This window comes from Chelonoidis abingdonii, chromosome 5, assembly GCF_003597395.2.
Source record: "Chelonoidis abingdonii isolate Lonesome George chromosome 5, CheloAbing_2.0, whole genome shotgun sequence".
NCBI classification, from domain to species: Eukaryota; Metazoa; Chordata; order Testudines; family Testudinidae; genus Chelonoidis; species Chelonoidis abingdonii.
This window is the reverse complement of record NC_133773.1, coordinates 141544266-141558011: the sequence shown is the minus strand read 5'-3', so window position 1 is coordinate 141558011 and position 13746 is coordinate 141544266. Positions and strand designations below refer to the sequence as shown.

At 56.8% G+C, this 13746-nt stretch overlaps 1 protein-coding gene across 3 annotated transcripts in view; it reads left to right on the top strand.

The window, feature by feature from the left end:
* ADAM33 (ADAM metallopeptidase domain 33) overlaps positions 1-13746 on the top strand; it is an 81196-nt gene that overhangs the window by 16611 nt on the left and 50839 nt on the right. For all 3 annotated transcript variants that reach the window (XM_075066674.1, XM_075066675.1, XM_075066676.1), the window contains exon 3: positions 7718-7794. In XM_075066674.1, coding sequence (XP_074922775.1) covers positions 7718-7794 — 77 coding nt within the window. The remainder of the gene's footprint in view (positions 1-7717; positions 7795-13746) is intronic.

Genomic DNA, 13746 nt, shown 5'->3' with positions numbered 1-13746 from the left:
CACACAGTGCATCAGGCTCCTAAACCATTTAGGCCAGGGCTGATGAGGGGAGAGGAGACAATTGTACCAGAGCCCCAAGCTCAGTCCCGTCCCCCCGCCCCGCAAATGTCTGTAACTGAGGTGAAATGGGAGGGGGTGGGCCCTAGCAAACATGATGTACCAGGGGCCTAGTCCCCGGGGTGCTTGAACTTCCACATCTTCTTTCCTTAGTGTTTTGTCTCTGGATTGGGCTACTCAGAGGAGATTTGTGCCTTCCATGAGGAGAGCCCTGTCCCTACCCAGCTGGCCTGGAGCCCTGCAGGCGACACCGAAAGCTGCGCAATAAGGAACAAACTGCAGCCTCGCTACGGAGGTGGAGCCTGCGGATCCCACTGCTGCCTCTTGGGTGTGTGGCCTATGGGTTTAGCATTGCTGGTCTGGCAGCCTGGAGCCCTCTGCTGTGGCAGCACCAGCTTCCTTGCCCTGGCATAGAGACCACAGCCAGGTCGCTCCGTTATCTCCCTGTAGGGGCTGCTTGTAATTAGCCCCACTTGTGAGTGTGGCTTTTTCACTTCCCAGGCCACCAAAGAGCCCTCAGCTGGTGACCATTCCTAGTCACTGCTGGCCTGGATTTGAACCCAGGGCTTTGCAGGTTCCTGAGTCAGAGTCTGAGGTCTCAGGCTCCAGAGCAACACCCGTGGGCTTCCCAGAGCAATGTGCTAGGACTTGGGCTTCCCTAGGGCAAGGCTGGGGGTCTGCTTTATCCTGGGAGCTGAGGCTGTTTGTGATCGAGAAGTGCTGGCTGATTAAAGAGGGGAATGGTTGTCACTGGACATGGGTGGGCCTTTGAACTGGGGCGAAGATGTGGCAGTTCCTCTCACTCGTCTTGCCTCCTGAGTTTCAACCAGCATGCGTGGCGACCAAAGAAATGGAAAGGCAAAGCCCTTCATCGGCAGTGGATTTTGCTCTGGCGGCTGGTTCTTCTTTGTCCAGGCAAAGTCCCTCCTGGCTGTGGTGCTGCCTGCATCTTGAGTGTGAGGTGGGACCCATTATGAGCAAAGCAGGGGTGGGAAACGGCCCTGTACCGATGGGGCAATTCTCGGAGGGATACGCAGTGTCGTGGGAGAGCCGTGTTTGCTTGTCGAAGTCTTGCTCTCACGAGAGCCTCCTCATACTAAGTGTCACTGCAGTCCGGCCCGGTAGCCAGCTCTGAACAGCGGCCGTTCTATGGGGATGGAAGCTATGTGGATCTCTGAAGCCCGCATCACCCTGCTTGGCACCCAAGGCTTTGTTGCAAATGTTCTCTAGACTGCCTAGGAAGGAGCACGGCAGAAAGGGATCTGGGGGTCATAGTGGACCACAAGCTAAATATGCGTCAACAGTGTAATACTGCTGCAAAAAAGCAAACATTATTCTGGGATGTATTAGCTGGAGCATTGTATGCAACACATGAGAAGTAATTCTTCCACTCTACTCTGTGCTGATTAGGCCTCAACTGGAGTATTGTGTCCATTTCGGGGTGCCATATTTCAGGAAAGATGTGGACAAATTGGAGAAATTCCAGAGAAGAGCAACACAAATGATTAATGATCTAGAAAACGTGACCTGTGAGGGAAGATTGAAAAAAGTTGGGGTTGTTTAGTCTGGAGAAGAGAAGACTGAGAAGGGACATGGTAACAGTTTTCAAGTATATAAAAGGTTTTTACAGGGAGGAGGGAGAAATATTGTTCTCACTAACTTCTGAGGGTAGGACAAGAAGTGATGAGTTTAAATTGCAGCAAGAGAGGTTTAGGTTGGGCATTAGGAAAAACTTCCTAACTGTCAGGGTGGTTAAGCACTGGAATAAATTGCCTAGGGAGGTGGTGGAATCTCCATCATTGGAGATTTTTAAGAGCAGGTTGGACCAACACCTGTCAGGGATGGTCTAGATAATACTTAGTTCTGCCATGAGTACAGGGGATGGCACTAGATGACCTCTCAAGGTCCCTTCCACTCCTGTGTCAAAGTTAGACTCAGGACTCACAGTTTGTCAGACCATTCAGTTTTATTAGCACAGCGCTCTGCTAATACACCCAGATAATGTGAGCACCATGCAAGACACAAACTATCTTATTTATACAGATAAAAGGAGAGAACTTATCAGATTCTGCTTCCTTTGTTATCTTGTTAAGTTTACCTGGGCTAGCCATGCATATCTTATTTCCTTACCAACTATTACCGACCTTCTGTTAATGTTTCGCCATTAGCACCATTGTTTATGCCTAATGTTTCTTTTCCTGGCACCTGTATTTCAACATTTCTTATTTCTGCTTAAAGGTACATACAACATTTCTTTAATCCATTCTTATTTTTACAATATAATTCATTCTACTTTCACACCTGTGATTCTATGATTCTCCACCCACAGGCAGTTCTCCCAAAGGAGACAAAGCCTCTCCCCTCCTCCTTTGTGAGGACCTCTCACTGGCAGGGTGAGAGGCCAAGGGACCTTTCTGGTCCCAGTAGAGTAGGGGAATCTAGAAGTGGCTGCCTGGCAGTAGGCGGTGGGCTGTAGCTGACTTCCTCATCACAGGTGCTCCAGTGAGCTCTGCCACTTGGGAGCAGTCTCCGCAGAGGCCAGAGATGGCATGAGCCACGGAGACTGAGGGGGGCCAAAAGCTTTACCGTTACAAACTCCAGAAACTTGTTCCCATGAAGCAGCTGGCTGGGATCCCTCCGGGCTGGGATCGCTGGGTGCCTTTCTCAGGCCTGGCTTGTGAAGGAGGTTGCACCAGATGATCAGGATGGTCCTGTTAATCCATGTGTCTAAACAATGGCAAAACACCACGCTTCGCAATGGGCCCTGGAAGGACATTCTGGCTCGGAGGGGCTGGCAGCCCGCCCGGGGCTCTCCCTCTGCTCTACTGATAAGCACATGGCTCTGGAATGACAGCAGTTTCACTGGGAAACAGGAGACTGACTCAATGTGTCATTTGGCTTGCAAGGGCCTTGTTTGCGGAAGGGAAATGTTAAACCGTTGTCTGTTGGGAGGAGCAGAAAGGAGGGGCAGTTTGCAAGAGAGACATAAACAGAGTCAGTAACATCAGGGAGAGATGTTAACAGAGAGAGAGACCCACACCCAGAGAGAGAGAGACAGAGAAAAGGATCCAGCTTTCCGGGCCTTGTGCACACACCGCGCAGCTCTGGCTGATGTAAACCTGCCGACTGGTGGCGCTTGGCTTGGTGTGAGCCGCGTTGTCTTTGGGGCCATGGCTCTGCCCAGCGCCGTGCTGCATCGTGGGTGGGTATCCCAGGGTACCTTGCACTGCATCTGGGCTTATTCCCTTCAGCAGTTTTGGGTGCAGATTGTAGGATGCTGCCTGGAACCCTGAAGAATTGTGGGAGAAGTGGGGCCAAGCTCCCACAATCCCCCGTTAGATTCACTTGGTGCCCAGATAGGGTGACAACCTGGACCTTAGCGTGCATATCCCCCCGCCATGAGGCCCCGCCCCTGCTCCTCCTCTTCCCCCAAGACCTCCCCCCCCAGCCAGCTTGGAAGCCAGAGCTGGGCAGGGAGCCCTGGTTACTGTGAGGAGCCCAGATCCTCCACTGGCCCTGGGTGGCATGCCATGGGGGGCAGGGACGTGGGCTGGGGGCTGCTCGCAGGCACCCTGCCCCCCAACCCAGGGCAGGTGGAGGGTCTGCACCTCTACCATGGCCCAGGCTCCCTGAGCAGCTCTTACCATGACCCGACTCTGATTTCGGGAGAGGGGGGCCTTGAGGGTAAGAGGTGGAGTAGGGAGGGGTCTTGGGAAGAAGTGGAGTCAGGGGTGGGGCCAATGAGGGGGCGGAGCATGCGTCCTGCCTTTGCCTTTTGAAAAGGTGGTCGCCCTATGCCTGCGGCCAGTTCCCGGCTCCCCTCTGGCTGCGTAGTGGAGGCTGGAGAAATGCTGCACTCCTCTCTGTTACTCGCTGCCACCAGGGAGAGGAGCGCTTTAGAGCGGAGACAGAATGTGGGAGCCCGTGACAGGTCCTCCCCTGGTGTCTCTGCCCCTGGCCCAGGCGGTGGGAGTTTTTGGAGTCACTTCAGCACCTGACGATGGAGTTTGAATGGCATATTTCTTTCTGATCTGTTCGGTGCTCAGCTCCACCTGGCAGAGCGCTGGCCAATCAGACAAATGCACGACGCAGGGACACGACAGGCAAACGCAAGCTCTTCATTCCCGCCCCGGGTCTGTGTCAGAGACTCTGCGTTTGGCTGCTTTTCCCAGCAGATGAGCTGAATCTCCTCCATTGCCTGGACCCTTTCCTGCAGCACTGTGATCCCAGGGCCTCGGTGTTAGGGCAGGAATTGCAGGTTCTAGCAAGATGCAGGAGCCGTATGGGCAGCTTGAAATCCCAGGAACTGCCCCGGTTGAGTCCAAGGCACTATGTTGAAGTATTGGTCCCACGGGGTGGGGTACTGGACACAAGTCTGTGCCACCAGGTTGCTATGCATGAGGCTTAGCAGAACCTTGTTTCAAAGAGAGTTTTGTTTTTAGCCAGTGGCCTCAGCCCACAGAGCATGTGGGTATGGGGGGAAGGGCTGCTCCTAGCCAGGCAGAGCTGCTGTTATGTCAAGGATTTGTACCCTAGTGCCAAGCCCCTGTGGAGATGGGGCCACCCTGGTGTGAAGCAGGGATGGCTCCAATGGGATCTGTGCCAGAGCCTCTCGTGTGGACAAGGCCCTGAACTGTGGGGCCCAGCCCAGAAGCCTGTAGCATCCTGGGGAAGCTGAATCAATGATTTCCTCCCCTTGCACCCAGTATTTTTAACAGCTGTGTGTTATGCAGTGCCCGGAAGCTGAGATTTCTATTTATTCCCCTGCCCTGGCATGACAAACCTTGCAGTCACCCGAGTTCAGGGCTTGGATCCCAGCCTGAGGAGACCGGGATGCTGGGCCCTGCCTGGACAGCTGGCAGACCAGCTGGAGGGAGCTATCAGGGTGCAGAGAAAGAGAAGGAAATGAAAAGCAAGGGTCTAGTTCTCCATTGTGCCATGCAGTCGTTTACACCGGTGCAGAGCGCCGGGGGCTGTTTCATGATCACTTTGCACTGGTGTCGGTGGCTGTGCAATGCAAAATCAAGCCCCCCCCCCCCCTCCCTGGGCGCAAGACTCAAGGTATCAGAGGCTGAGCTGGTGGGGAGGAGGGAAGTGGCAGGGCTTGGAGGTCTGGGTGATTTAAAAGCAAGAGCTATGGGTTGAAAGGAAGAACTCCTTGTGGAGTGGGGAGGGGAGGTTGTCCTCCCTACTCTCCAGCTGTAGCAGGGCCCAGGGAGTGGAGCTGCTGGCTCCCACGCTGGCTGCAGGAAGTCTCCTCTGGTGTGAGCTTACCACTTGGATTCTTCTCCTGCTTGTAAAAATTGCCACAGTCCCCTGGGTTCTTACCCTGTGGGCTGACATGGGATGGAAAGGGGCCAGCCCCCAGGCATTGCTGGCTGGGCTGCAGCTGTGATGTCTTCTCTCACCCCAGGATGGGCCTCTTAGCTCCTGGGGACAGGGGATGTCTTGCTCAGGGCTGGAATTCAGTTTTCAGGGAGGAAGGCTGGCCTAGTGGTTAGGGAGTTGGACTGTGACTTCTAGAAACTGGGATCAGCTCCCTGGTCTGCAACAGATTCCCTGTGCAACCTTGGACAGGCCCCTAGTATCTCTGCCTCGGGTCCCCGTCTGCTTGGAGGGATAATAACCCTGGCCGCTTTCAGTTCAGTTCTTTGGGGCAGGGGCAGTCTCTTCCTAGCGCAGCTGGGCCTGGATCGTGTTTGGTGTTACTGCAGAGCAAACACTAAGAACTATTTTTGTCCGTGGGGAAGAGATGCCCCTTTTCCGATCTGGGATCCCGTCTCGTCCCGCTGTGTATTCCCTGGGATGTTTCCAATTCATTCTCATGCGCATGCGTATCTCTGCTCCACCTCTCAGATGTTCTTTGTCCTTCTCATTTTCCACTGGTGTGAAAATTCCATGTTCCCCTGGTGCTGCTGTTGAATTCAGGGCCCCCAAAGCTCCCCAGAGCTCCCTTTGAGCCCCAGCCCTGGAGGGGTGTCAGGCTGCCTTTGGATAGTTAAGATCTCCCAGCTAAACCCAATAGGGTGGTTTTATTCCTGGAGGGAGGAGCTGGACTGTGTTCATGCAGCACTTAGGCATCAGCAGAAGGCCCCTCAAGACCAATAGTGCCCCGGGCGGGGACAATGAATTAAACCTTCCTTTATAGCCTGAGGTTGGAGCGTGGTGTCGACCCCCCCATCAGGCCGCAGTCTGGGGGGCTTTGTGAAAGGAGGCGGCAGGTTTCCGTCCCATTCCCAGGGCACCTCCTTGAGAGCTGGCAGACTTAGAGATCCCGGAGCTGGGAGTCTCCCTTCACCCAGAGAACTGGTCCCTCCGGGGCGGCTTGGGCTGCCCCTGCTCTGTGACTACGCCGAGGGCCTCGCTCACCTGGACTTTCTGGGAAGCATCTTGCACCAGCTCTGGATCCACTTCACCGGCCTGTCTACACGGTCCATCAGCACGTGGCAAGCCCCGGGCGTGAGCATCCTGCGCACCTCCCGGCCATGCGCTAACTGCCGTGTGGACCCGGCTCCCTGGGCTCCCTACTGCGATGTGATGGGCCCCTGTTGGGAGCCGTGAGAGGGAGGGCAGCCGGAATGGGAGGTGCAGAGCGAGGGGCAGGTGTGAGCTCAGAGGTCTGATGGGTGAAGCAAATCCATAAGGGGGAGTTTGAGCTGGATTTGGGCTGGGGGAGTCAAGCAACGGCCTGAGAACAGGCTTCCCTGGCTTGAGGGAGCAGGTGCTGGAGAGTGATGTCGGGGAGGGGGTTTCAGGTGTCCAGGTGGGAAGCGGCAAGGACCCAAGCAGGGAATTCAGGGGCGCCAGAGCCCAGATCCTGGCAGCGTTACGGAGGTAGAGCTGTGTTAAGGACAAGTTTGGCGTCTGGGCTGGGGTGAGGAGCAGTGTCACTGGGATGGAGGCACAGGGAGGGTATCTCAGCCTTTCCCCTGCTTTCTGGAGGCCCTGGCATGCTGCCCATCTGGAAACTGGGCTAGGGGCAGAGAGGAGCCAGCAGAGGCAGTGTGTACAGGCAATCAGAGAGCGGGTGCTGCCAAACACCAGAGCGGAGCCAGCCCAGCCTGGGGGTTCAGAGACATGAGGGGAAGGCCTGTGAAGTCAGCCAGCCCATCCTTCCGGAACACAGGATGGCGGCATGGGATGGGCAGTCGTGATCCCCTGGGCTGAGACCCATCCCTTCTCCAGTGCTCGTAACACTCCCAGCACCAGAGCCTCCTCCCCGGGAGAGGCCAGGCCACTGTCTAGGGACCCTGGTGACTGGCCCTGCTCTGGGAGGAACCCATGTTAGAGGGCAGTGTGTATGTGATCAGATCCTTGTCTCAGGGTATGCCCTGAGAGGCTACGGGGCCTACTACTGCTGCCAGCGCTCCACCTGGGGAGATCTCTGTTAGCTCGGGGCGGTGGGGCCTGCATTTTTTTGCAGCGGATGGAGCAGGGTTCTAGTCCCACCTCCCCAGGTGCGGGGCTGATCTGCTCATTGGCTGTTGCAGGAGGGTTTGTTACACGAGAGGGGCTGGTCATGGCCCATTCCCTGATTCCTCACCCTGCAGATCTCCTGACCTGGGGGAAGCTTGCAGCAGAGGCAGAGCTGTGCAGCGGTTTGCCATGTCTCCCCTGCTTTTCCCTGTGACCTGATTCCTCCCTTGCTCTCCCTCCACAGGTGCCAGCGCCCGCCAGGGGGGATGTGGCCGTGACTGCTGAGGGCAGGGAGCTCATTCTGGCACTGGAAAGGAACCAGTAAGTATCCACCCTGGGACATGGGGGCTCTGCAGGGTTGGTGCTGGATGCGTGCAGCAGGTGTCCAGGGGCGTCCGGGATGGGGGTGTCTGCATGGACCACCTGGCCGTGCAAGGAATCGCCTGTGATGCTCTCGTAGATTGTCATGCCCTTGTGTCACCGCTCAGCCACCAACACTGTCGACCGTCTGGTCCCTGGTTCACCTGCCCATCGGCTCCCTCCCTCCTTCCCCTGCCAGCCTGGAACATGCCTCTTGCCTGGCGCGCTCCCTCCCTGCAGCGCCAGTGCAAACGCGTGCCAGGGGCGTTGTTGCCCTGTCCCTGGCACAGTCATTCGCACAGCAGGAGCCGGTGTGAGCCAGATTTGGTGGCATGTTACGCTCCGTTGGCACTGGGTGTGAACGACGACATGCTGCAGGGGGTCTGGGCGATCCTAGACACCTCCTCTCCCGGGGGCCACTCAGACACACGGGCGCGTGCCCACTCTCAGACAAGCTGCACTCGCCCAGTAGACAGTGGGTGACTTGCATGTGTTGGGCTGGGGGAGCCACTGCCGGCTCGCTGTGGTTTCTCGGTGAATCACAGCCGAATGCAGCGGTTCCTAAGTGGTGGGTTGCTTTGGTAGTGTCGGGGTGTATGTGAGGGCTGGCCTGTCGGTTCCTCTCAGGGTGTTTGTGGGGGCTAGGCCGTGTGCTGTCTGTTGTTGCTGCAGGGTTGTTCATCCATCCACACTGGTTTGTTTTTACAGGATTGTTCGCAGGGATGGGGCTGAGCACCGTGGCTTGTTATTGTAGGGTCTCTCAGAAGCCATCTGCTTTGATTGATTTCCTTCCCTGTGCTGTTTTGGAATTCAAAAAAGCTGTGAAACCATTAACCCCTTCCTGGGTGCACCCCGGAAATCGCTGTAGTGTCCGCGGGCCCTGCTCGTCTCAGTGAAGTTCGCCTCCCAGTGGGGGAGGGCAGTGCTGGTAGCCCTAGTGCACCACTGGGGGAACTGAGGCACAGGGAGGCTAAGGGGGAGCAGGGAACACTCTGTGGCAGAACAGGGACTTGAACTGAGGTCCGCGGAGTCCCAGTCAATGCCGTAGCCACACGCCCCTTCTTCCTCCTGTGCAGAGCTGGCTTCCCCCGCCAGGCTATGGCCCTGAGAGCGTCCCAGTGTCTCTATTCCCTGTCCCCCTCTGACCCAGTGCTCCCCTGTGCCGGCTGAGTAACTGGTGCAGGGCGGTCCTGACGAGTTGCCCGCTGATGAAAGCTGAGCTCTTTGGTCTCTGCATGGAGCTCAGCGGGGGAGGGTCGGCCAGACTGTTTGGGTTTCAGCAGCCAGAGACTACCAGGCTCCTGGGGCTCTCGCTGGCGGGCAGGGGGGTCAGTGGTGCCAGGGGTCCCGCTGGGACAGGGATTTGTTTGCAAATGGGCTGTGCCCTGGCAGGGCGTTAAACTAGTGAAAGTTCAGGCCAGAGAGACCATTTTCAGCTTCCCTCCTGAATGCATCAGCAAAGCCGTGAAAAATCAGTTAGATCAAGCGGTGAAAGAGGCCCAGGGAGAGGGGTCTGGGGTGAGAGATGGCGGGAGGAGAAGCCCAGAGAGAAGGATGTTGGGGAACAGGGTCTGGTGAGCAGGAAGGGAGCAGAGACGCAGTAAGAACTGCTGTGCTGAATTGGGCCATCTGGTTCCATATCCCACCGCTCGACGCCCGAACCGGCCTGTCTCCGCCACCAGCCTGTCCCCTCCCTGCCACCTCCCGGGGCACTGGATCTGATCCCTGGACCAAGGAGTCCTGTGTTATCTTTGCCCCATCCTGAGCCTTAACGTGGTATTCAACTACCTGCCGCACTAACCGTTTGTCCATCTAGCCTCCCTCTTACTGCTACCTGGTCCAGACCCTGCATCCACCTGTGTGGGTCCAGGATCCCACCTGCAACAGTGGCCAATACCTATGGCTTTAATGGAGGGCAGACTGTTCCCCTATCAAATATAATTTGTTGATCTACATGGAGCGGGGTGGGCTGAAGGAGGCATTCCTTCCTGACCCTGCAGGTCATCAGCCTGTGCTCTGAAGCATGAAGTTTGCTGATGCTTGGTGGTATCTTGGCCTGGGAAGAGGGCAAGGGACACACTGCGGCAGCAGAAGTAGCCCATGTGGGGTGAAATACAGTGAGGGAAGCTGGAAGAAGAGGGAGAGTAAGACATAATATTTAGGGATGGGGCGGGGAGACCGAGCTGGGGGATGGGAAGAGGGAAGTTGTGAAAAATTGTGGTCCAGTGGTTCGAGACCACGGGCCTGGGCATGCAGGGGTCTGGAGTCTCATCCTGACAGAATCCAGCTGGCGTGGGCACAAGAGCAGTGGAAGCAGCACAGCTCAGGTTTCCGAGTGGACAGCTCTGACCTGGCACAGACCCCGAGTACATGCTCGGCTCACTAGCCCGCTCTCTTTGCTGCTGCTGCTACTTGTGCTAGCTGGAGTCCAGCTCCCTCCGGCTGCAGGACATACCGGGTGATCTAAGCCACGGCCCCATGCGTCCGCCTTTCCCGAGCTGTAAAAGAGGATGGGAAGCCACTTATTCCCTGCAATGGCCTCCGGGCAAAAGCTCAAGTGATGCTTTTCACTAGTTAGCATAAGAGCAGTAGGGAGGATAAGACCCCGCTGGGGGTCCGGTGGGCACCTAAATAAAGAAGGTGCCTGGGCTCTTTCCTTTGCCACTCTCTGGCTGCTCCTGGGGTCGTGGGGGCGGCTGCAGTGCATGCTGAGCGGAGTGAGCGGGGGCGTTGCTTGGGGGCATAATTAATCAAAGGAAGCTCTGACCTTGTGTGCAATGCCGTCTCGGTGTGGATCTGAGCGCTCTGGGAGAGCATGCTCTGTCCCAGCATCACAAACCGCTTGCCTGCTAGGCTGGGAGACAGCCTGTCCGAGGGCCGTGACGGACGCTCCATTGCTGGGAGTGTTTAAAACTAGACCAGCCAAACACAGGACACCAGGCTATGAGGAATCACCCGCATTGCTCCACAGCCTGACCGGGGCTTTTCCTTCTCTGGTTTCGACCAGGAGCTGCCTTCAGGGCTTAGCGCTTGGTCGATGTTCTCTGCTGCCTCACTGACACCCCAAAGAGGAGCGAGTCACCGCCAGTGTCCCCACCACTGGTCTGAGGTGCTCCCGAGGCGTCTCCCCATGGCGGACTTCCAAGGCCTGTCACCCCCGGGTCCCCGTGGAAGAGGCCACAGACGTTGGTCCCAGGCCTCCCGCCTGATTGCCATGAAGCAGGTAGAACGTTCTCCCTGAAGAGCGAGTTGGCCCCCGTTTGGGCCGTGGGAGCGAGGCAGGCGTTTTCCAGGGCGCGGTCCCGGGCCAGCTGCGGCACTGTCATCTCCTGGGCCCTGTGCGTGTGAACGGAGTGATTTCACCTTCCCCTACTGAGTCACTAGTACCCTGCCCTGGTTCTTCTCTCCTGCAAGGGAAGTACCAACCCTGTGAGCTTCCTGCCGATAGCAACCTCCCTGAGCCAGCTGGGATCTCGCGCTAGGATTTAATCTCTCTCTTTTCCATGTCCCACACCCACCCCTCCCTCGGCCCCCACCCCTTAGCTAATGCAAGACTTTCCATCACCCTCTGGTCCTAAATAGTGATGGACACAGATCTGGAGGGTCCTTGCAGCTAGACACCCAGGAATCTGCGCAGCAGCTGAAGTATATTGCACTGATGTGCAGACCTTTCCCCGGCGTCTCTGAGCGTTCGCTCAGGCTGTTAGGTCTGGATATTGGACTAGAAATCTCCCGGGAAAAGGCTTTTCCACTGAGATTTCTGGCTCTCTTTGGAAATGCTGCCACAATAGCCTTTCCTGTGCAGCATCTCTTTCCTCTGCACTGGATCCCAGCTGGATTGGGCAAGCGCGGGATGTGTAATGAGCAGACCAGACTAAGGATGTTTTGGGCACGTTCAGCAGGACGGCAGGGAAGGGTGGAGTTTGTGGTTTGCGGCATGGCTGAGCAGCATGGACTGGGTCTCCGAGTTGCACTGTCAGCCAGCCATGAGGCCAGCTCACCAGAGTGTTAGCGTGCAGGCCCCGGGCAGCGTTTCAAGATGCCACATGGTGGGATTTTCAGAAGTGCCTCACTGGGCCCCCCGTGGAGTGGGACTGTTAGACCAGCGCTAGGTGCTTAGAACCCCCCCCCACCCCGCGGCCGCTGTTCTGGGGCCTTCCTGCTGTGGGTGAGATCACACCAGCAAAGGCAGGACCACGCGGGGAAAATCCTGGTGATGCTCCCAGCAGCCATTGTCTGCCTGACATGACGTGACTCTCCTGTGTGCTTGTTTGCACTCAGCTCCAGTGCTAATGGGGCCGGTCCGTCTGTGTCGCTGCATCTCCTCTGCTCGGAGCTGGTTTGGATTTGGGCTGGTGCTAGCAGCATCCTTTCTCTGGAGCCTGTGCCACGCCCTCTGGCCTGAAACCCTCCTTGTGCCAGGGATCTGGAATGTTATTTCTTCTACATGCTGTGTCCGCGCGGATCAAAAAAACAGCAAGAGAAGAGACTGCAGCCCTTTCCCGCCAGCAGCCCTGCTACACATCGTATTTAGCTTGGAGCCAGACCTAGGCAGGAAGTATTTAGAGGTAGACTTGATTTTGGAAACCAAATGAAATGAAGAAACACACGCTCTCCAAAGTAACCAAGGAGAGTGAGACAGGGAGCAGCAGGGAGAGAATGCTTCAGGCATCATAATCCTAGCAGGGGCCTGTGCTCATTTCTTTGTCTTTTCCTAATCGCTGGGTTTGATCTGGGTGAGGACTCTTGGGGCGGCACCTTCCCCCTGGCCGGGGCGGGCGCAGGACGCATTCGTGCCCCTGCACCTCGTCGCAGTCTGGGCTTGTCGTCGTCCAGGAAGGCACGACATCATTCCAAGGCCTGTGCCTCCCCTTGCGCAATGCAGCAAGCCAGATCCCCAGCTGGTGTGAATTGATCTGTCTGTCCGTCTTAGGGTTCTGCGCGGCTGCCCATCGTGGTGGTCTCTGAGCTCCTTCCAAGTTAAATCAATAGCAACGCCCCAGTGGATTTCAGGGAGTCTCTGGCTCTTCTCTCTTTGCTCTGGTGTCAGTGGATCTTTGCTGATTCACACCAGCAGAGGGTCTGGCTCACCCTTAGCCCTGATTCTCCTCTCTGGTTCTGCTCTTCCACTGGTGTGTATCCTCTGACCTCAGTGGAGCTGCTCCGGATTTACGCTGGTATCAGCGGCAGGAGGAGCAGGCCCAACTCCTACGTAGTGGCCTCTGTCTGGGTCACCTCCCCTCACGTCCGGCTGGACCTGCTGTCACCTCCCATCTGACTGCCTGGGCAAAAGTCCAGGAAAGCCATTTGCAGGCCCATTCATGAAATCTGACCCTGGCCCGGCTGGGTCCTTTTGTTCTGTGGCCCCTTCCTTAATGTGTTGGATCCTCAGGCCTGGCTGGGGAGGGGAGGGGCGGGTCCCTTGTGATCCTCTCACCCGACCTGCATAACCCAAACTCATCAGCCTTTGATTGGTGCTGATGTGAGTAGCCAGGTGCGAGCGTACGCTGAAGTGCTCTCCCAGCATCCTCGCCTGTGCTCGCTCTGGGCCCTGGGGAGGGAGGGTCACAAAGGGCAACAAATGAAGAGGAGAGCGAGAGAGACCCACTGACCCATATGGCCCAGAGCTCGCTCAGCGTCCGAACGACAGCCCAGCTCAGGTGCTGAAAGTCCTAGGTTCCATCCCTGCTGCTGGCCAGGGCTACCGCTGTTACAGCGCAGGAGAGTTAACCACAGAAATACCGACTGAAGGGGCCCTGGGGATGGCCCAGCAGGTTGGGAAGGGTTATGTGTCCTCCCCTTCCCAGGCACCGGTTCTGATCATGCGTGGTTTTAGCTAGATAGGGCTTGAATCTGCAGGGTTTTCACTAGCACCACGTGCAGCTGGGCTCTTCTCTCTCTGCACTCTGCCGA